The following is a 23,692-nucleotide window of genomic DNA, read 5'->3' as shown; positions in this document are numbered from 1 at the left end:
ATTAGTGTTGGTTCTCTCTGATTGATGCCTGTTTCCTTAGCGAACTCGACCAATCAGCACATCGCTGTGACCCCTGTGGATTCACCTTCTCTGCTTCCAGCTCTTCTACAACTCTAATGGAACCATAATTCCTAACGCGACCTTTGTGCTTGATCCCCTTAGACCTGAAAGCAGCGACTGAGATGGTGAACTCAGCAGAAACTGGTTTCCTGAGCTCAGAGATCAGCTGAGCTGGATTTATTTCTTCTGTACAGTCAGACTGCTGTCTATAACCAGTGGAGTCACCCCCTGGTGGACATTAGAGAGAATGCAGGCTTGAGACTCCACTTTTCAGACCATCTTTTATGTACAGTCTACAATATAGGGGCCAAAATGGACACAAAAAGAGAATGACTTGTAATGATGAATGAATCTATAAAAATGCAACATAATCTGAGATTTCTGTGTTTTCTTCTTAAATATTTTCATTTCAGTTTGTTGGTTTCAGTCCTCCAATCAGCTGCAGCGCAGACAGCGTGATGAAAATGTGACTGAACAAATTTCTTTGATTATTGTACATGTTGAAAAAGTGTCGCTCTGAGTCTGTGAGGAAACACTGTAGCTCTTTCATGCATGAATTATGAGAACCTTAGTCAAGATTTTTTTTCTGAATGTTTTTATTTCTCTTTAGGCAAGAAAAAAATGCAATTAAAATTTTGTTTATGAACCTATTTTTCATGGAGTTACTCAGCTGGACACCATGCATTTGATTTTTCAACCAGAGAAATGTGTATTTAACACACCAGTAACAGAAAATGATATTGCATCCTCAGATCGACCGTCACTTCTGCTAATATTCACTAATCCTGATTCTGTTAATTACATTCAAATAACAAAAATTAATAAAGCAACTTCCCGTGACTGGCCAGTCGGTAGCGGTGTATGGGATGATCACAAGCATTCACTTGTTGACTGATATGCAACTATAACAACAAAACATAGGCATATACAAGATAACAGCTGTGAACAGCTGTCCACTGTAGTGACCACTATGCATGAAAGGGTTAAAATCAAAAACTGCTCCCGAAGCTCCTCGTGTTTATTCCAGGAGCTGACTCAGTGTGAAGGTGACAGCGGAGGTTTCAGGGTTTGTGATCAGGAGACAGGAACTGCAATGACTGAGGAAATGCTTTCTAACAGCTCAGTTGTTCTTGTTGGAACATCTCTGTGTCCAGCTGCTGCTCCAACCCTGAGAACCCCGAAGAAGAGATGACGGTGGTCTGGAGCATCTCAGAGGTGCCTGCAGCACACCTGGTGATGGGGAGCGTGACAGGTTTTAGTACCTGAGGGGCCTGCAGCCGTCAGTCCGGGTACAGATGTTACAGCTGTTGCTCTCAGATGTCTTCTTCTTCTTTCATGATTAAGGACCACATCTGTCCCTCCCTGCTGTCTTTCTCTCTGCTCTTGGATCGGATGTCTTCGCGCTCCCTCCCCACAGCATCCAGCCCTCAGCCCCGCCCTCACTGACAGCCGGGCTGGAGGATCACCGCGCGGCATCACAGCGACCTGCCGCCCAGGAGAGGCGACGATGGCGGCGGCTGCGGACCGAGCAGGACTCCGGGGGTCCGCTCTTCCGCCGACCCCGGCGGGTGCGGTGGTGGCTTCGACAGCTGACGCGTCAATGGGGTCCGATGCTGCTGGAGAGCCGGACGGCCACGTCCCGGTGCCCATGAACCTGTTTGCTACCTGGGAGATCGACCGGTCCTCTCCGAGCTGCGTGCCCAGGTAAGAGGATTAGTGCCCGGCCAGAGAAGAGAGGATGAACGCAGTGAGACGAGGAAGGTGCTTCTACAGAAAGCCTTTCTTTCTTTTGCATGGAGACGAGATTCGTGTGTGTGTGTGTGTGTGTGTGTGTGTGTGTGTGTGTGTGTGTGTGTGTGTGTGTGTGTGTGTGTTGTATCGGTTCTCACTGACTGGGATGTTATATGAAACATATTTCAGACGCTCCTCACTGTGAGTTTCATGCTTCCTCAGTGTGCCTGATAATCTTCAGGGCCCACTCTGAGCTGTTTTGCTGCCCCAGGTCAGGCTGGGGGCCTCAGCAGGGGTCTGCTGGGAGTGAGTGACCATTAAAACTGTGACTCTGTGGTAGTTGCTGACCAGCCCCGTCTCTGTGTCTGGAGTTACTGATACCATTATTCTGGCACATCAGAGAAATCCTAGTTTCATATTTTCCAATAGTTTTTATTTGGTTCTGACTTTTAGGTCAGTGTGTTTGTAGATAGATGAGTTTGCTGGTTTCAGTTTTATTAAGGTTTTGAGTTTTGGTCAGTGGTGCTTTAGGTGCCATTTCCCAGCCTGTGAGATGTAAGAAGGTCAGAACAATATAATAATGCAGCACGACAGTACAAACATGACAGGCGCTCATGCAGAGGCTCCAGTCTGAACAAACAGATGCTCTGAATCGTCCTCAGGCTGAACGTGTTTCACCAAAATGACAAATCTGAAAACATTTCCTCATATTTTCTTTGCTTTCAGTTGACTGTTTTTAGTTTGTTTGTTATTTCCAGCTCAGTGAGGGGGTGTTTTTGCTTTAGTTTCAGTGGCTTTTGTCTCATTTCTCATGTTTCGCGTGGTTTCTGCTGCTGAACAGATGCTGCAGATATCTCAGGAGGAAGACTACGAGTATCAACCCTGAGCTAGGAGTCTCAGAGTTTTACAGAGATCTGTGGGTGCATATCATGATTTATGACCCCCCATCATCATCATTGTCGAAGCAGTTATGTGCTGTATAGCTCCTTATTATTATGATTGATGACCTTTACCCTGCCGGTGGATGTGTACGTAGCAGAGACGTGAAGCCTTTCAAGTTGTTTTGTCAGTGATGGTTGTAAAACACACAGACTGAACTACAGAAGCTGTTTGCACAGTAATGTGAAACCCTCCTGATCAGGTGCAGCAGGAGGGAGGGAGGCAGGTGGCAGGGAGGCAGGCAGGGAGGGAGGCAGGGATGGCTGTCCTGCAGCTCCAGTCAAGCTCATGATGGATCCGTTGGTTTGTCTCACAAAGGTTTCTAACTTCCTGATGTGAACTTGAAGTCTCTGCAGCCACAACCAGAGCAGCTTCAGTGCTTCCTGTATTACACTGGAGCTCCTTTATGGAGGGAGAGGAGAAAATTCCCACAATTCATAGCAGCACAGCATCAAAATGAGCCTTCAGCAGACAGATGGTCCTAAATGACTGCTGTGTTTGTTAAAGCCACAGAGATGTAACGAAGGAGAAGGAGCTTTACTGAAACAATGTGAATGAGGTGACGGCTGGAGTGGAGCTCAGTTTGGCTGTTGCTGTGCTGTCATTGGTTAATTGGACTTTCAGAGGTGTCACACCTGAACAAAGGTTAGTCCATGTGAATCAGCACAGCGTCAGCTCGGCCTCAGTTGGGTTTTCAGTGGAGTTCGGCTGCTCAAGTTAAGTTGATCTGTTTTTGTTTAAACCATGGTGCCACTTTGTCATTTCCTGTTGATGAAAACGCTCAAACTGAAGCTGCTTCTCCTCATTTAGGAAGTTCTATACATGCATAAAAACTACATATCCCACAATGCTTAGGAAGAGCTGGGTGACTTCACCTGGGTCTGGATCATCAGGTCAGAGACACCTGTGAGATCATGTCCTCAGTGATTACAACACGTGACCGCAGCCAATCAAAGGCAGATGAACAATACTTCCGATAGATGATTAGTGTTGGTTCTCTCTGATTGATGCCTGTTTCCGGGCAGATTAGCAACATGCAGGGCTTAACGAACTCGACCAATCAGAGCTAATCCTCTTAAACATCACATTGACCCAGGAAGCAGAAGATTAGAGCTGAGTCATACCTCACCTTAAAACAGGTGCCTTACAATGCAAATAATACCTGAAATTATTAATTTAAACAAAATATTTATTACAATGTTTAGGAAAAATTTCACAGACCTGGGACCTCATCAGAGCACAACTTTCAACAGCAAACACTCTGAAATGTTTAATAACTTTACAAATAACTTTATGTTTCTGCAGTCTTACATTGCAGCATTTCTGTAACTTCTCACAGACCAGCTGAACCCAGATCAGATCACAGGAATCACTGATCACAGTCTCTGCAGCCTGGGCTCACTGCGCCACTATTCTGTGGTCAGTCTGGAGTTTTCCAGCTGATTTGGACAAGCTAGAACTTTTTGGAGCCTCCATCAGCTTATGGAAGTCGTGGCTCCTTTTTTACTTTTTCTCCGGGAGAGTTTGTGAGATCTTCTGGATTACTGAGCCAGAGATTTGGCTGGAAAACTGCTGAGTGAGCAATTTGTAGGTTTAAGTTTGAGCTAGTAAGCAGGGACTGCTGGTTTATCTCCAGTAAACTCATATTCAGCTAAATTCAGAGGTTTTCCCACAAAGGAGCCTTTTGGTTTGAAAAGAATATCAGAGTAAAGAGATCCATATGAGTGTGTTTGTGTTCGTGCAGAACAGCTTTGAAATGATCTGCCTGATGAAGCTATTTCCTCCTCCTCATCATTATCAAGCTGCTCTGAACTGTCCATCATGTTCCTGTTCCAGTACCCAGCAGACGCACTCCTGCATCACTGTGTCTGAGTTTAAGCACCCGCACAAAATGACAACACTGCCACCATCAGGTCAGACTGTGAATTCACGCGCCGCTCGAAACAAAGAGGGGAAGAATCACAGATCTGGGGTCTGTGCTGTCTCTGAGGACGCTCACACTGAACATGCTGAAGCTTTGCTGAACATGTTAAACAGAAAGTGTTTGTGGAGCTCAGAGCTTCACTGAGAGGAACCAGTTCCAGCTTTATGAGCTGCAGACGTGTTTAAAGGTTAATGCAACAAACTGACTGAGAATCATGAGACAAATGAAAGCTGCAAACAGAATAAAGCAGTTCATCCAGCCACTCAGGCCAAAGCTGACAAAAAGACAGAGGCTGGCCTCTTTATTTATCAGCTTTGGCGTTACATGTCTCAGAGCCGCCTTAGGACACTGTGTGAGGAGGAGAAACCAGCTCGTTCTGTCCGAGCTGTCAGATCAGAGCTCAGGTAGCACTCTTAGTGGGATTAACAGGATTAGCTCCTGTTTGCCGGTGTTGACAGGAAGCTGCAGTGTGCAGCACGAGTCCCAGCATGACCCCGCAGTAATGAGGTCTCAGGAGGTCAACTGTCTCACACTCAGCTCCCTCTGGACTCAGCTGCATTAAACACATCTGCCTCGCTGCCTGAAGGGAAACTGAGGAGGTTAAAGAGGACCTGTTCTGCTTCCATTTTATATCATGAATATAAAGCGTGGATCTCCAGGTTAAAATAATGAAGCTGGAATGAATCCATGTGAAACACTCCAAAAAGTTCAGATTGCTCTGAATACTCAGTTTTATTCAGCACAGCCACAAATGATGGACACGCTAGTGTTGGCGAGTTTCCCTCCAAGAACCATAACAACCATCAACTAGAATAATCAGTGGAGTCTGATATTTGCCCAACAGGCCTGCTGTGATCTGTGTGGCTGTGGATGGTCACGCTCTGGTTTTAACACGTACAGCTGGATTTAAGAAGTTCCTGAACAAGACTCAGAACTGATTCTGTTTTTAGTTGATTTGCAGTTTGTTTTCTTTGCTAGTGCAGACTGGGTGCTGCCTGCAGGACACTAACCAATGAGAGTGAGGAGCTGAAACAGCTTCTTTCAGTCAGTATGAGCGATAAAAGGACAGAAATAACTGTTATTGGAAATCGTGCAAAGCTTTAATAGCTAATTTAGAGTGCCAAGAAGAAAAATATGGACCCTGAAATAAGCAGAATAGGTTTCCTCTGCACATGCAGAGAGAGAGATGTATGGTTTGGAGACAGTGGCTCTGACACAAAGACAAGAGGCCGAGCTGAAGATGATGAGATCTTCACTGGGAGTGAGCAGGACTGACAGGATTAGGAATGAGTCCATCAGAGGGACAGCTCAGAGTCAGAGAGGCTGAGATTGTTCAGACATGTGCAGAGGAAGGAGGGTGGGTATACTGGTGCTGCAGGCAGGAAGAAAAGAGGAAGACCTCAGAGGAGGTTCATGGATGTAGTGAAGGAGGACTTGCAGAGGGTTGGTGTGATAGAGGAGGATGCTAGAGAGCAGCTGAAAGTAGTAATAGCAGTACTGTAGTTTTCATGTTCACATACCTGACCGAGCATGTGACTGGAACTTTAGTCCAGACCGCCCGGTGACTCTTTCCAGCAGCTCCAACAGAGTAAATTTAGCTGAAGATGGTGATCAGACTTCTGCTGAAGCAGGTGTTATCTTGTGTGTAAGCATCAGGCTTTTAGTGAAGACTGTTGGTTTCTGTTTGTGGTGCATTTGCTCTTGTACTGCAGGCTCTGCAGTCTGACCGTGAAGAAGCTGATGGTTCTGAGGGAGCTAGACAGAGAGCTGAGCTCCGTCGTCATCGCTGTCAAAATCCAGGTGAGATTCAGGCAGTTACAGCCTTTATGGCAATAACTCACCCTGTGATTTTGATCTGATCCTGGATCTGTGTTTCAGGGCTCTAAGCGGACGTTGAGATCCAACGAGTACCTTCTTCCTCCAGACGGCATCATGGAAACAGACCTGGAGCTCACCTTCTCTCTGCAGGTTGCACATTTAACAAAATTTCCTTTGTCGGCAGAAAGGAACACACACACACTGCATACTGTTAACTGTCTCTGATGTAAAATTGTGTGTGTGTGTGTGTGTCCGGTAGTATCCTCACTTCCTGAAGCGAGACGTGAACCGCCTGCACGTGATGCTGCAGAGGAGGAAGAGGTACAAGAATCGAACCATCCTGGGCTACAAAACCCTCGCAGTGGGAGTCATCAACATGGCCGAGGTACGACAGGAAGCTCACCACAGCTCATTTAGCTCAAAGATGAACTGTCTTCAATTAATCACATTCAGTGTCCACCTGAAATGATTGGACCACTCTTTGAAGAGTCCTGTTCCCCATCCAGCAGGTATCATTAAATCTGCCACATAATTTTTGTGCAGGTTTCCCAACAGTGAAATGTTTAAAAAAGTGTCTGAAGACTGAAAACGTTCAGTTTAACTCCGTCTGCCTGCAGGAGCCTCTGAAATGTGCATGTATGTGTGTGCGTGTGTGTGTTTGTGTGTGTGCGTGTGTGTCCCAGGTGATGCAGCATCCAACAGATGGAGCCCACGTCCTTGGTCTCCATAGCAACCAGAAGGATGCTTCTGTGCGCGCTGCGGAACTGAGTGTTCATTCTCTCTGCAGCCAACCAATTGAAACTGAGGACACAAGTGGTCACCACGGCAACAAGGCCAAGGTCTCAGGTAGGAGGACAGAGAGTCTGACTGTCTGTACATCAGGTGCTTGGTACATACTGGCTGCTGATTGGTCAGACAGAGGATACATGTGACCGGCAAAGGTTAAGTCACACTCACTGTGTCCTCACATGCACACACACACACACACACACACACACACACACACACACACACAGACTGCATTTCAAAAAGTCATGAATCCATCTGTGATGGTGTCCTTCAGTCACTGCAGAGATCCTGTGACATCCTCACAAAGCTTCAGATGCACATCTGTTCACCTGCACACCAAAACAGCTTTAACCTCAAAACCTCTCAAAATGATCTGAGAAGAGTGAGTGTGTGTGTGTGTGTGTGTACAGATCGCTCTCCAGATGTGGAGAACTACTGGGAGGATGATGATGACAGCTTCTCCTCCGAACAGGAAGGAAGTGACGATGCAGTCCCACCTCAGGTGACCACACCGGTCTCACAGCACACGTCTTATGTCAAACAATCAATTAAATACTCCAGTTCAGGGCCGTATGTACGTATTTTATTAGGTGGTAGCTGTGGCTCAGGATGTTGAACAGAATTGCAGGGTTGGTGGTTTGATTCCTGGCTGCTCCGGTCTGCGTCCCAATGGATACTTTGGCAGGATGCTGAACCCCGAGTTGCTCCTGATGTGTTCAGAGTGTGAATGTAGATAGAAAGTACGTAGATGTAAAAGTGCTCGAGTAGAAAAGCACTATAAAAACATTTAGTTATATAAATACGACCACGTTAAGAAAGAAAACTGTGCTGAGACTCTCACTGAGACATAATCTCAGAGTTCTGTTTCATATTTAAATAAAGGTTAAAAAAATTTCATTCAAGCTGAAAACCTGAAAAACAACAGTAACCTTTTAACTTGGTGAACAGATTTCAAACAAGAATCCGAATTCCTCTGAGTTACTGCATATCTTTTATGGTAGCTTCTGTGGTTCTGCTTTGTCTACAGTTTGAATCATTTTTTATGATTGCTGTGTTTTGGTACTTTACACACAGGGTGTGATGAGCATGTCATGCCTCACATTAATCCATAAAACAAACAGAAAGTTTTCAGTTCAATTCAGTTTTATTTATACAGCACCAAGTCACAACAAGCAGTCTCCTCAAGATGCTTCCATGATTTTTACTGAGTTTTACACATTTGTGGAGGATCAGTTTGACTGTAACTGTTCATCTGAAAGCTGAACGTGCTTCTAACCATCTGATGATTTTCTCCTCACATTAGACTTCATAATGCTCATTTTCCCCCTCAGGACATGTTTGATGATGATGATGATGTCCAGGGAAAGATGAAGAAGTCTCACAGGAAAATGATCCGAACGTCCTCGCTGACTCAGGTGAGGACCAATCAGAGTGGTTGATTGTTGCTGAAGCAGTTTTTATGTGTGTGTGTGTGTGTGTGTGTGTGTTCACTTTTCTTCTGTTTTTCTGTCTTTCAGCAGCCAAACTTCAAGCAGAAGTTTGTGGCTCTGCTGAAGAGATTCAAAGTCAGTGATGAGGTTTGTGCTCAACACACTTTCATCACCTTCAACATTCATCTGCAGGAACTTCAAGCAGAGCTATTTATTTGAAACCGGGGTATCTTCTGGTGACAGATGGCTGCCCTTTGCCACATGGAGGGATGGATGGATGGATGGATGATAGTTGGGCAGTGGATGGATGGATGGTGGATGATGTTAGATGGATGGATGGAGGCAGTAATGGGAAAACTAGGAATAACATTTCTTGTAACATCACTAAGAATCATAAGATCAAGGAAACGAGTGTATGTACTCTAACAGGGAGATTCAGCCTCAGTGACAGATGCACGTGCTGCTCAGTATCTCTTGTGCTTAAAGTGTCAGTTTGATGGTTTTCAGCTCCTGTGGCGCAGAAAGCTCTTTCAGCACACTCCTACATGAATGCATAAATGTCGCCATGAAATGCTTTGGACAGTTGCTTCTTTTCCCCTATGAAGATTGCAACTTGATGTGTTGTCAGAAAAACATCCCGTCTTCACTGATGATAACCAGTAAGCTCCTCCAGAGCATATGATTCTAATGTCATTGGTTATTAATTCCTGTTCCCATATATGAGATAAACATCCAGAATAAAGAGTACAAAAAGACAAACTCTTTTCTTTGTTTTATAGAAATTATTTTTAAATATTTTGGGTTTTTTCATCATTTTTATTGTAGACTGGATAATTTAATTAAACACACTTTTCCTGGGTGAAGTCAGTGAAAATGAAAGTTTAACCTTCAGCCTTGTAGGACCTGAGCTGCAAAGTGGGATCTCTGTTCTGTAAGCCTGATCTGATCGTGTCCTGCAGGTTCTGGACTCTGACCCTGTTGGTCAGAGTCAGGAGGCTGAGGAGGACCTGGACCTCCTGTACGACAGCCTGGAGGTTTACAACCCAAGCGACAGTGGCCCCGAGCTGGATGACAATGACAGCATCCAGAGCACACCCAAACCCAAACTCAGGTGAGGATGACACACACCTGGAACACACCTGTTTGCATTCACAGCTCATCAAGCTGGAAAGGAAGTTTGGTTGTGATTGGCTGTGGGTCTGCTGGTTCTAAGTGTAACCAGATGATGAACTCTAGCCAAAATATTAGTGATTTACCAAAGTCTTCGTTTAAAGAGGACATGCTCTGGTCTTTTCCTGAACTCCACTAGAGTAACTAGAGTAACGTGGTTCAGTATGACCCTCCTCTCAGGTCTTTGTCTGTCTGCAGCTTTGTGCAGTGACCCCGATCAGTGACCACCATTAGTGATTCCTGTGCTGATCAACAGAGAAACATAAGAGACATAAAACATGTCAGACTGACATTCAATCAGAGCAAGCACAGTTTCCTGATGAATAATGAAAGATGTTTATATAACATTTAAAAAATTACACAAAAATGTGTTTTTAAAATTCCCATCATGATCATTTTAATATGTGACTTCATTTGAGGTCTGTGACGGCGTCCAGGAACGTTGTCCTGCAGGTGTTGCCCTGCAGGTGTTGTGTTTGTGACTCCGTTGGCTGATGTCAGTTGCAGCTGCTGTTGCTGTGATGTGGTTTTCTGTCCACAGGCCATTCTTTGAGGGCATCTCTCAGTCAAGCTCTCAGACTGAGATCGGGAGTCTCAACAGTCAGCGAAGCCAGCAGAGAGAACAAACTGCAGCTGTGAGTGAAATGCAGCATCATCACGTGAACATCCAGAATACGAAACTGCTGTCAGGAGATATTTACATTACATTAACATGAGTATATGATTAGGTCCAGGTTAGATATTTTGGCATATGGTACTATGACTTCTTTAAGATATGATCATTTATATGATTATTCAGGACTCTGTGTGGTAGGAGAAGGAGTTTAAATTCACTGCTCAGTAAGCTGACGGAGCTGTCCATGGTGCTGAATATAGACCTGTTTGAATCTCAGTCTCCACTTTCTGTCTATATTACGGAAAATACCTGCAGACAGTACTCATGGTTGAATAAAAGGCACAGCCAAACTGTTTATTTAGAAAATAAGAAAATGTAAAGTTTTTTAGAGACAGTTAAAATTCTACTGAAAATACTCGAACATCAGTCAGAAAGGAAACAAAAATGTTTAAAGACCAGTACTTTATTACTGCAGTTTTTTTTTATTACTATCAATATTCAGGATTTACTTTATTGATGGAAATTTTTAGATGAACGAAATACATGTTTATCTGTAGGGAGGATCAGTCAAGTCCTCAGAATATTTAAAGCTATGTCGACCCCTGCAGGTCAAACTGTGTAACTGACTTCTGTTGATGTTAAACAGGTGGCAGATCTACAGGCCTGTGAGGAAGCCAGAGGAGAGGAGACCTGGCCAGGGGTGAATCTGAATGTCACACACACACACACACACACACACACACACACACACACACACACACACACACACACACACACACACACACACACACACACACACACACACACACAGGGTTTCTGGTGCATGTTCTTTTTCTTTTCCATAGGAGGCTGAAGATGAGGTTGCTGAAGCAGGCCCAGTTGCCAAACTATGTAAAACAGAGTGCCCGACACACATGTCACCAAGGTACACAAACACACACACTGCTGGATCAGTGGTGATGTGAATTCATTTTAGTTGTATCTATATAACACCAAATCACACCAACAGCCACCTCAAGGTGCTTTATATTGTAAGGTAAACCCCCTACAATAATAAAGAGAAAACCCAACAGTCAAAACGACCCCCTATTAGCAACTACTTGATGACAATGAGAAGGAAAAGCTCCCTTTTAACAGGAAGAAACCCCCAGGTGAACCAGACTCAGGGAGGGGCAGTCATCTGCCACGGCTGGTTGGGGGTGAAGGGAGGGAGAGAGGACAAAAGACACACTGTGGAAGAGAGCCCAAGATTAATATTAACTAATGATTAAATGCAGAGTGGGGTATAAACAGAGTGAAAAGAGGTGAATGAAGAAGAAACACTCATAGGAACACATCACAGGAACCCCCCAGCAGCCTAGATCTATTGCAGCATAACTAAGGGACGGTTCCGGGTCACCTGATCCAGCCCTAACTATAAGCTATGACTGGTTGAGGATGAAGGGAGGGAGACAGGACAAAAGACATGCTGTGGAAGAGAGACAGAGATTAATAATAACTAATGATTAAATGCAGAGTGGGGTATAAACAGCCTAGGCCCATTGCAGCATAACTAAGGGGTGGTTCAGTGTCACCTGATCCCATCCTAACTATAAGCTTGATCAAAAAGGAAAGTTTTAAGCCTAATCTTAAAAAAAGAGAGGGTGTCTGTCTCCTGAATCCAAGCTGGGAGCTGGTTCCACAAAAGAGGGTCCTGAAAGCTGAAGGCTCTGCCTCCCATTCTACTCTTAAGTATCCTAGGAACCACAAGTAAGCCAGCAGTCTGAGAGCAAAGTGCCCTATTGGGGTGACATGGCAGTGATATTACCTTCAGCAGTGCTTCAAAAACTTCAGATGTTGATGTTGGTGTTTCCAGATGTTTGACCTCTTGTGAACAGCTGTTGTAAAAATGCCTCATCTGTGCTCCTTCTGCAGTAAGACAGGAAGTCAGGCATCTCGCCACCCGTGGAGCATTGCTTTGAAGGACAGACAGAACTCGAGAGGGACGGACCGAACGAGCAGCTTCGACAGTGAGACGTCATCTGACTGCAGGGTACCGGCTCCACAGGTGAGACAGCATATTTCACCACCTGGTGTCAGAGGTGCTGCAGGCGGTTAATTTTAGTCGCCTTTTTATTTTGTCACGTTGCCACATTTCTCAGAGTCTGTGTGTTTGTCTGTATGTCAGCTGGTGGGTTCAGATTTAGGTCAAAATCAGGTTCACGGTCAAAGTGGGCTGTTTGACTGGAGATTAATCATTAATTAAGTAGACCTGAGTGTGTCACTAGCAGAGGCACTTAACTGTTTCTTTGCTCGCTTTGAGACACCACAGGACCACGCATCTGCTCCACCCACCCCCACTGGGTTCCAGCTTCAACCCATTCACTGTCCCAGAGCATGAGGTACAGCGCGTGCTCTTGGCAGTGAACCCCAGAAAGGTTACTGGCCCAGACAGAGTACCTGGCAAGGTGATCAGAGCGTGTGCCCACCAGCTCACCCTGATTCTCACCAGGATTTTCAACCTCTCCCTGGCCCAAGCAGTCATCCCCCCCTGCCTAAAAACAGCCACAATCATCCCCGTGCCAAAGAGGTCATCCATCACCAGCCTAAATGATTACTGCCCTGTGGTCCTCACACCGGTAATCAGGTGCTTTGAAAGGCTGGTTCTCCAACACACCCAACCCCCCACCCCCCCCACCCCCCCACCCCCACCCCCCAACACACACACACACACACACTTTTGTCACCCATCAGTTTGCATATCGTGCAAACAGATCCACAGAGGACGCCATCACTGTACAGTAGCTCTCCACTCTGTGCTGAGCCACTTGGAGCAGCAGCAGAGCTGTGCCCGCATGCTCTTTGTGGATTACAGCTCAGCATTCAACACAATCATCCCAGACATTCTTACCACCAAACTGCACACCCTGGGCCTCCTCCCTCTCACATGTACCTGGATAAAGGACTTCTTAACCGGCCCCAGACTGTTAGACTTGGCCCCCATCTCTCCTCCACCCACACACAGAGCACTGCCTCCCCACAGGGCTGTGTGCTGAGCCCCCTCCTATACTGCCTCTACACCCATGACTGCAGTCCACCCCACAATAACAACCTCATCGTTAAATTTGTTGACAACTCCACAGTGGTCGGACTCATCTCAAGGGGAGATGAGGCAGCTTACAGAGAGGAGGTCCTGAAGTTGACAGCCTGGTGTTCAGAGAACAACCTGGTACTGAACACCATGAAAACCAAAGAAATCATCGACTTCAGGAAACAGACTGAACCAGCCCCCCTCTACATCAACGGCGAGCATGTACATCCTCTGCTGGGCCTTTTTGATGACAGAGGTGATGGTGGGCTCCCACTTGAGGTCCTGGGTGATGGTAGTTCCCAGGAAGCGAAATGAGTCCACTGTGGTGATGGGGGTGCCAGTCGGGATGATGGAGGGTAGACGGGCTGTGTGCTTCCTAAAGTCCACTATAATCTCCACTGTCTTCTGGGCGTTCAGCACCAGGTTATTGTGGCTGCACCAGGACACCAGACGTTTGACCTCCATCTTGTAGGCCGACTCGTCCCCGTCTGAGATGAGTCCAATGAGAGTCGTGTCATCTGCAAACTTAATAAGCTTGACAGACTGGTGGTCAGAGGTGCAGCAGTTGGTATACAGGGAGAAGAGCAGAGGAGAGAGGACACAGCCCTGAGGAGTGCCGGTGCTGATGGTCCAGGAGTCCGAGACATTCTTCCCCAGCCTCACGTACTGCTTCCTGTTCGTCAAGAAGTCAGTGATCCACCTGCAGATGGGATCTGGCACGTTTATCTGGGACAGCTTGTCTTGGAGGAGATCAGGGAGGATGGTGTTGAAGGCAGAGCTGAATTCCACAAACAGGATCCTGGCGTAGGTTCCCTGGGAGTCCAGATGCTGTAGGATGAAGTGCAAAGCCAGGTTGATGGCGTCGTCCACAGACCTGTTGACTCTGTAGGCAAACTGCAAGGGGTCCAGAAGGGGGGCTGTGAGGGACTTGAGGTAGGACAGCACCATAATAAACTGAGGCCCAATACAAAAGAGAACAAAAAACACTGGACCACTGGCATGCTCTTTGTGGATTACAGCTCAGCGTTCAACACAATCATCCCAGATATTCTCACTACCAAACTGCACACCCTGGGCCTCCCCCCTCTCACATGTTCCTGGATAAAGGACTTCTTAACCAACTGGCCCCAGACTGTTAGACTTGGCCCCCATCTCTCCTCCACCCACACACTGAGCACTGGCTCCCCACAGGGCTGTGTGCTGAGCCCTCTCCTGTACTGCCTCTACACCCATGACTGCAGTCCGGCCCACAATAACAAAACAACCTTATCGTCAAATTTGCTGATGACACCACAGTGGTCGGACTCATCTTAAGGGGAGATGAGGCAGCCTACAGAGAGGAGGTCTTGAAGTTGACAGCCTGGTGTTCAGAGAACAACCTGCACTGAACACCATGAAAACCAAAGAAATCATCATCAACTTCAGGAAGCACAGGACTGACCCAGCCCCCCTCTACATCAACGGCGAGCGTGTGGAGAGGGTCCACACTTTCAGGTTTCTTGGTGTCCTCATCTCTGCTGATCTCTCTTGGTCAGATAACATCACAGCTGTTATCAAGAAGGCTCAGCAGTGACTTCACTTCCTGAAGGTCCTCAGGAAGAACAACTTGGACTCAAACCTGCTGCTGACCTTCTACCGCTCATCCATTGAGAGCCTGCTGACGTACTGTATCACAGTATGGTACGGTGGCTGCACTGAGGCAGACAGGGTCAGGCTTCAGAGGGTAGTTAACCTGTGGCAGGATAGACCCTTCCATTTTGATTGACACCTATTCAGTCAATCATGTTAAGAAATGGGTTTCACAGAGCCAATAGTTACCAGAGGGCATCACGTAGCTTTGTCAGGTGATTTGGTGCAGCCAGTTACAGTTGGCTGAATGAGGTGTCAATCAAAATGGGAGGGTCTAGCCTGTCATATAAAACAAACTACAAACGTCCCGCAGACAGGACATGTCCACTTAACAGGTCAAGACAGCACAAAGAATTTTTGGCTGCCCTCTCCCCTCCCTGATGGACATCTACACCTCCCGCTGCCTCAGCAGAGCCAGAAACATCACCAAGGACAGCTCACACCCTGGCTTTGACCTGTTTGACCTGCTGCCCTCTGGCAGGAGCTACAGGTGCATCAAAGCCAGAACAAACAGACTCAAGAACAGTTTCTTCACCAGAGCAATCACCACCCTGAACTCTCACACTCACCCACTGTAACTGTGTTACACCCACATCTCTGTGCAATATTATATTATTCATACTGAACAATATCTATCATATTCACTGAATGCAGTATTCATTCACCAAAGTGCAATGCTCACCCATCTTCATGTTTACATGTATATACTTAAATATTTGTTTTTATAGTGTATATATTTTTTATACATTCTATTTTATTTTCTGTATATCCTTAGAAATTTGATTTTATATTATTAGAACGTGTTAATTTCTACTGCATGGCACTGAAAAGGAGTGGCCCTCCAATCTCATTGTGCATTCTGTATAATGACAATAAAGGCATTCTATTCATTCTACTCTATTCTAACTATATATACAGAGGAAGATTGCACCAACACTTGTTGCCTTGTCACAGAACTGTTTGCCTATTGTCCTGTAGCCCATCCCAGCCTTGTGCAGGTCTACAGTTTTGTCCCCAGTGTCCTTAGACAGCTCTTTGGTTTTGGACATGGTGGACAGATTGGAGTGTGAGTGTGTGGACAAGTGTCTTTATACAGGCAATGAGTTCAAACAGGTGCAATTAATACAGGTAATTAGTGCAGAGTAGGAGGGCTTCTTAAAGAAAAACTAACAGGTCTGTGAGAGCCAGAATTCTTACTGGTTGGTAGGTGATCAAATACTTATTTCATGCAATAAAATCCACAAATTGATTATTTGATTGATTATTGATTATACAATGTGATTTTAGATTCTGTCTCTCACAGTTGAAGTATACCTATGATAAAAATTACAGACCTCTCCATTCTTTGAAGGTGGGGGAAACTTGCAAAATCAGCAGTGTATCAAATACTTATTTTCCCCACTGTAAAAAATGGATGCAGTCACTGTACTGATTCACTTTTGGAGACTCAAGTTGGAACTAGAGGAACTGCAGGGTTTGGGGCTTCATTTTTTTGATGCTTTGGATTGATATTAGTGTTTTCCTTTTTTCAGGTCGCTAGAAAGTCAGTTTTGGATCAGCTGAACCACATCCTGTTCTCTGATGATCAGATACCTGACTCCATTATCTTGATTAACACCACAGACTGGCAGGGACAGGTACGCCAGTCTCTTTTTTCTGCCCTTAAGGGGTTTAAATGATCAAACTGAGCTTGGTTTCAGATGGTGGTTGAGTCAGTGTTGCAGTGTCTCCAGATTTCAGTGTGAGTTCAGTATTTCAGAGACAAACGGAGACAAACATCTTTCTGCCCGCTCTGTCTCTCCTCAGTATCTCTCCGAGGTTCTCTTTGATCAGCCAATTGTCTGCACCGTTTCAGCAGCTGATGTTCAAGCCGCCTTCAGCGCCATCATTGGACGCATCCAGAGATTGTAAGAACCGTCTGATCAGTACTTCTGTTATGGACCAACAGTGGAACTGTTTGCAGTTTGAAATAACTGGTTGGCTGAGAGCTGATCCCAGCACTACGTATTGATGTCAAGGAAAAAAACAAACAAACTGCATTTGATTAAAAACAATGATGTCTTTGAGCTCTGCATCAAACTTTTAAGTGTTCAGTCAACAAAAATACGTATTGGTGCATCCCTAAATTTAATCTGCTCACTGTCTGATATGACTGATAACTTCCTGTTGTTTGATCTGAATCCATTTTGCAGCTGTAACTGCAACTCACAGACTCCACCCACACTGAAGGTGGCGGTGGGAGGAGATCAGAGCTACGTCAGCACCGTGCTCTGCTGCTTTGTAGAGCAGCTGGCCAGCAAGACATCGGATTGGCTGAGCTACATCCGCTTTCTTATCATTCCCATGGGTACGCACACACACACACACACACACACACACACACACACACACACACACACACACTTTATCAATATAATGACTACTGAAATCTGTGTAATTACCTGGTGTGTGGATGTGTCACGCAGTGTATGTAACTACACGTTTATGTAATTGTTACATTCTTCAGTAACTCAGTAATGGAACAAGTAGTTACTGTACTACATTCAGTAATGACTTTAATGAATCAGCTGATTTCAGTTTGTGTGTGGGAGGAGAGAGATGGTGGCGCAGTTTCTCAGCAGTGGCTTTATGGACAGTACTTTTATTTTTATTGCACAAAAGGACGAGAGCGCTGTGGTAAAGTGCAAATTGTGCAGTGTAACCAGTAGTGTAATAAATCAGATTCTCTGGTGAGTAATTACATAATGTACTGCATTAAAAAAGCAACAAGTAATGTGTAATACATGACTTTTTGGAGTAACTTTAGTTTTATTTATATAGCACCAAATCACACCAACAGTCACCTCAAGGTGCTTTATTTTGTAAGATAAAGACCCTAAAATAATACAGAGAAAACCTAACAGTCAAAACGACCTCCTATGAGCAGCACTTGGTGACAGTGGGAAGGAAAAACTCCCTTTTAACAGGAAGAAACCTCCAGCAGAACCAGGCTCAGGGAGGGGCAGTCATCTGCTGTGAGGGGAGAGAGACAGAGATGAATAATAATTAATAATTATAATGATAATTAATAATTAATGACCACAGCACTGATCAGACAGTGAACAGTCACTTCACATGTTGAATTTGGAAAAATGTTCAGGTGAAGCAGCTTGTATAAGGCCTTCTATTGATGTACTTATCTGCAGGTGTCCACCCACTGGCCAAGTACCTGTCCTCCCTGGATGGGAAGTTCAGCGGCCTGTTCATGGACACTGGCTGGAGGGAGCTGTTTGGACACCCGGAGCCGCCTCCTCTCGGTACCCCTGACTTTACCAGAAAGTCGTTTTAAGGGTTTTCTTGTGTTTACTGCAGCATGAGACCTGAGCAGCAGCTTAATGAGCTGTTTTAAATAAAACAGAGGAATTTATATGAGATGTGATTCAATCATTTGGCCTCTTTTTTTGTAACTGTGTCACAGTTATAAAATCAAAGTGTCATTTACTGGTTAAAGTAACGCTCTCATGCTGCTCTGACTGACTGAGAATAAATTCTGCCTCTTCAAACAGCCACAGGGCTTCTGAAACAAATCCAGCCTTCACAAAGTGCTTTCCCATCAGGGATAAACTATCAGATGTGATGTGGTTTATTTCTGACAGATCCTGTGGGTGTAGCTGGCCGAGTTTCTCAGTATTTGGCCGGAGCTACTGTTTCTCACCTGTGTCCAATCTCAGAGGCCATGCTGACCTACAAACACAAGAGGTATGTTCCCATCACCATCAGGATCAGACCGGAAAGGAGTGAAGCCGGAATGCTCATCAAACATTCCGCTTCTGGGTTCGGCCTGCCCAGGATTGTTGGACTCTGTGCCAGTTAGCAAACCTGTTCTGAAGAGTACTCTGGGTTTTATCGGCAGATCTCTTTTACTCACATTCATGCTCATGAATGGTAAATTCTAGCTAAGCGCTGAGTCTCCCGCCTGCGCAGCTCTTGTAGCGAATGCTGGAAGGTGAATCCAGATGTGGGCAGTTTTCAAAACAATCAGAGTAAAATTCATTTTAGGAGCATCTTTAACGTTGCTGTAACGTTAGAACCTTACACAGGTAAGACTGCAGATCTGCATTTCAAACTGTTTGACTAAGTTTTGAAACTCGAGCCCCACCTGACCCCACCGCCGTACTCTGCGGAGTGCCCTTCTAGTGTCTATTTGTTCTTCCTTCACAGCCCCGACGATGACTCCTGCCAGAAGTTTGTTCCCTTTATCGGGGTAAGAAATGCTGCACTGTTCCTGCATGCGTCTGTATGGGATACTGCTGTAGACTCCATTAGTGTAAATGAAAGCACTCAACAGGAAATAGTCCAAAGAAAAAAATAAGTTGTTCCAGGAGTTGTTTCCCACTGAGCTGGCTCTTTGGCAGCTGAGGGGACCGACTGCTGGAGCTTTAAAGCTGAACGTTCCCGTTGCTCGGTACAGGATATCAGCTGCTCAGGAGTTCATGGATTCCCTTGTTGTGTGTTTGGTTTTATAATGCTTTTTAAATAGGAGGCCAGTGTGGTTTGGAATCATCTGTTGAAACAAGAAAGAGCTTCCCTGGATGGCAGCAGATGTTGGAGATATGGTTCGGCATTAATGGAGCCTTCATAGATGTCCAAGTTACCCCTGCCATGTGTTCTAAGGCCCCCCAGAAGCTTCTGATTGGTCAGAGCACAGCACAGTTTCTTCTCAGTCTCAGTCCATCTGAAATGAGCTCAGAGGAGGTGGAGGTGTTTCTGGATCTTGTTCCTCTGCTGGTTCTTTGCATGGTGGACTCTGAGCTTCCTGGGTGGATGCAGCGATGAGTTGCGTTCACCGCTGGTGGTTCTCAGATGTGTTCCTGAGTCCATGCAGTGATCTCCACCCCAGAATCAGGTCTGAGGGTCTGAACACCACCAACATGCAGCAGCTCTGCAGCTGCTCCCTGTGTGCTCACATGTTTCAGAAGCTCTTCTTAAATGTTTGCCCACGCAGCTTTATCTCTGTTTGGTTGGCAGATGTTCCACCAGCTGTTCACTTTTTAGGATTAGCAACTTTTCGTGTTTTGTTGCTCCTGTAACAACTTTATTGAAATGTGTTGTACATCAGCAGTGACATAAACTAGATGTTGCACAGCGCTAAAAAAAAAATTGTTTTTGTGTGCGTGCTCAGCTGGTGAAGGTCGGCATCGTGGAGCAGAACTTCCTGTCCACCTCAGGTAGAACCTGCCTCTCCTCTCCATGCCCTTTGACCTCAGTCAGCCTCTGATGTCTTTGTTAAATGTTCTGCTTTCCTCTCCACAGTGGACTCTGATGACATCATACTTGGATCTCCTCCCTCCCAATCAGGAGCACCCATCACCGCCACATCAACACCTCCTCCCTCCCCCTCCACCAGGTACTTCCTGTCTACAGCTTTCACCAACACAGATGCTGTTCCTCTGCGGTCAGAGTCATGATCTTCCTTATTTCCATGCAGCTGTCCCACAGAGGTGATGGGCCTGCAGGTGGACTACTGGACCAGCCAGGGTGGAGGAGGAGGAGGAGGAGAGCGAAAGAAGGAGGTGGGGATGAAGAACACACTGAAGAGTAACTTCCGGTGCGTGCAGGTGTCGAGACTCGGCGGAGGAGAGCTGATGACCATGACGGTGGTGACGAAGGAGAAGAACAAGAAAGGTGAGGAAGAGGAGGACGAGGTTTAAGGTTATCACTAAGGTGATGATGGTGATGATGAAGGTGTGTGTTTGTCAGTTATGTTTCTCAGTAAGAAAGCAAAGGAGAAGGAGGCGGAGTCAAGGAGTCAGCTGATCGAAGGAATCAGCAGGTTGATCTGTACCTCCAAACACCAACACACACTCAGAGGTACACACACACACACACACACACACACACACACACACACACACACACACACACACACACACACACACAGAACTGAAGTCACAATAAAATAAATAGATAAGCAGTTCATTCAAAAAAGGCTTAAAAGTACATGAGCTTCTGCACATGAATGCTGATAACAGCTAACAAAGGGACCATTCAGCTCCTGCTCATTAGCACTGATTCAACATTTGATGGGTCCCCACTTAATGCTGCACTGTTGGACATTTCTTGATTGGCAAAGGTGTGTGTGTGTGTGTGTGTGTGTAGATATTCACATAATCTATGCATCCCAAAATAGCTTGTGTTACAGCAGGATATGGATCACAGGTGGTTTTTGTGAGCTTCTCATCATATTGTGGGGATGTTTTTTGGTGGTTTCAGAGTGTGATGCTGTCTCTGTTCATATACAGACAGAGCCATCATTTGTTGGACAAAGATAACATTTTTGTAATTTTGTCTGCCCACCATCACCGTGGACTTTACATCAAACATGCTGTTTTCTCCTTGAGATGCTCTGCAGACCTTTACTGCAGCACCTTCAGCTGCTGCTTGTTTGTGGGTCTCTGGCTTCAGTTGATTTGGTCACTCCTAAAGTTTCTGCTCATGCTGATTGGTTTATCTGGATTCATGATGGCCTCCCTCACTTGAACTGACATCTTTCTGCATCTCATTTTTAAAATTACAGTAAAAAGCTGTAAAATAGAAATTTGACATTTGAATCACCTGCAGATATTATCTCTGCTTCTTGTGCCATGGACTAATGAGGGAACAGGCCTCACCTGACCACGAAACAGCAGCCAGTCCAAATTCCTGTGAGCCTCTGAAATGGGGAACAGTTGATGCAGTATTTGAATTAAAGTTGAAGGTCTGCACTTACGGCCATAACTGTACCCTGCTTTAACCCTCTGAGGGCTAAGCCATCACAGATGAGAACTTGAACATGTGACACTGACTTCCTGCTCCATGCTTCCTTCCCCCATCTCTCTCAGTGTCTATAGATGGCGTGGAGTGGAACAATGTAAAGTTTTTCCAGCTGGCTGCTCAGTGGCCAACACATGTCAAACACTTTCCTGTTGGGCTCTTTGGTTACAACAAACCCTGAACTTCCTCCCTCTCCTCCTCACCTGGATCACATGACCTGCCTGTGAATGAATCCTGCTGAGCTCCGCGTGATGATGGGCTGTGCATCTTCTTTAACTCCGCCTCCTCTCAGTATCAGCAGAGCAGCAGAAACCTTGTTTGCCTTTTTTCTCTCATATTATGTTGGAATAGAAATATTTGTACCTTATAAGGAAGTTTTAAATTTTTATATGATGGATGTTTCTTACATTGAGTAAATAATACACAGAGCCTCAAGTGTTTGTCTCATAAAAATATTAATGTTAATAATAATCTTACCAGGTGGTTGATTTGATTCTGAAAGATTAGTCTTTATGGCAAACTCCTTAAAGTCAATCATACAAAAAGTGCAGCTTATTTAGATAAAGTGACCCAGGAGCCTCGGGGTCCTGAGGGGTGAGAGGCCACAGCCACTGTGTGAAGTGACATTTCTACAACAAAAACACAGATACAAAAGATCCCAGCGGGGTCAAAGGGACCACAGAGACAAACGCAACATAGACAACTGCAAAAAATGCAAAATAACTACCAATGATGTGGCGTGTAGCACTTCACTGCTCACAGTTCCTCCCTAAATGTGACTGTTTTAACCCTCGGTGGTTTAAGTCATCAGGTGATAACCCTCAACCCTGTGTTTTAAAGAAAGGCAAACTGGACTTTTTGGAGAAAATGTGAATAGTTTTTGATGCGTTTCAATTAGTGATTATTTTCTTTGTTTCCCAGACCTGAGAGAACTATTTAATAAACAAAAAAGTTACATATTCGGATTGCTTAGCATTAGGGTTTGGATTTGTAACAGGGCTGGGGTTTGAGTTAATGCTGGGGTTGGTGCTTGGGTCAGGGTTGGGGTTTGGATTAGGGTTAGGTTTGGGGTTGGGGTTGGTGATGTCACCAATTTAGACTTAGACCTCAAAGAGTTAATTGTTGTTGTGGCCAAGATTGTAAGCCAAGATGTTGTGGAGACAAACATAAATCAACAAATGATTTACTCTTAGAGTACTGTCAGGGATTGGGAATACTGACTAACAGAACACTACATTACCCAAGATCCTCGGCTGGTGTTTCTCTGAAAAGGATTCCTTGATGAGCTGTGGAATCAAACCTGGTTAATCCAAAATGAACTGCACAGAGCTCAGCCTTTAACTTTACGTCACTGATTCATGTTGTTTTCTGATGTTTGTGTCATCAGTTTGTCATACAGCAGAGCTTTAACCCTTTAAAAGGCAGTTAGTTTTGTAAAATGTATGAGGACATTACTGAATCAATAAATCAAACTGAAATTGTTGTCTGCTCTTTCTCTCCAGTTCTCTGACTTTAATCTGTTATGTCACAGAATTGTTTTTCAGAGCCATTGATGGACCTTTTTAACCCCTGAGCTTACAAAAACTCTTTCAACTGCACCCTTTGTGTACTGTTACTGCTGCTATTATTCTGACTGGGACTTAATGTGATATTTCAGTGAGCGAGGAGAATGATTTACCAACACTTGGGAGGGAAGATGAAATGTTACTTTCTGTATTTTAATA

General features: G+C 45.2%; 1 protein-coding gene across 1 annotated transcript; it reads left to right on the top strand.

The window, feature by feature from the left end:
* The first annotated feature begins 1,486 nt into the window (after positions 1 to 1,486).
* Positions 1,487 to 23,451, top strand: LOC115781919 (phosphofurin acidic cluster sorting protein 1-like). The gene is made up of 24 exons (XM_030731859.1): positions 1,487 to 1,764; positions 6,367 to 6,454; positions 6,533 to 6,622; positions 6,732 to 6,857; positions 7,156 to 7,318; positions 7,672 to 7,763; positions 8,593 to 8,676; positions 8,779 to 8,838; positions 9,651 to 9,802; positions 10,403 to 10,496; positions 11,124 to 11,177; positions 11,323 to 11,402; positions 12,392 to 12,524; positions 16,709 to 16,813; positions 16,983 to 17,083; positions 17,369 to 17,523; positions 18,362 to 18,472; positions 18,812 to 18,914; positions 19,377 to 19,419; positions 20,338 to 20,383; positions 20,469 to 20,562; positions 20,644 to 20,840; positions 20,916 to 21,026; positions 22,037 to 23,451. The coding sequence occupies exons 1-24, from the start codon at positions 1,568 to 1,570 to the stop codon at positions 22,147 to 22,149; spliced, it is 2,592 nt and encodes an 863-aa protein (XP_030587719.1). The 5' UTR covers positions 1,487 to 1,567; the 3' UTR covers positions 22,150 to 23,451.
* The last annotated feature ends 241 nt before the right edge of the window (positions 23,452 to 23,692 follow it).

The sequence above is a fragment of the Archocentrus centrarchus genome, chromosome 1 (genome assembly GCF_007364275.1).
Source record: "Archocentrus centrarchus isolate MPI-CPG fArcCen1 chromosome 1, fArcCen1, whole genome shotgun sequence".
In the NCBI taxonomy this organism is placed as follows: Eukaryota; Metazoa; Chordata; class Actinopteri; order Cichliformes; family Cichlidae; genus Archocentrus; species Archocentrus centrarchus.
This window is presented reverse-complemented; position numbering and strand designations above follow the sequence as displayed.

Excerpts from the sequence above, each read along its gene's own strand:
- LOC115781919 (XM_030731859.1), top strand. The coding sequence starts at position 1,568 with ATGGCGGCGGCTGCGGACCGAGCAGGACTCCGGGGGTCCGCTCTTCCG. Across the intron at positions 11,178-11,322 it reads GAGAGGAGACCTGGCCAGGG|GAGGCTGAAGATGAGGTTGC; the intron begins GTGAATCTGAAT and ends TCTTTTCCATAG. Across the intron at positions 18,473-18,811 it reads CCCGGAGCCGCCTCCTCTCG|ATCCTGTGGGTGTAGCTGGC; the intron begins GTACCCCTGACT and ends TATTTCTGACAG.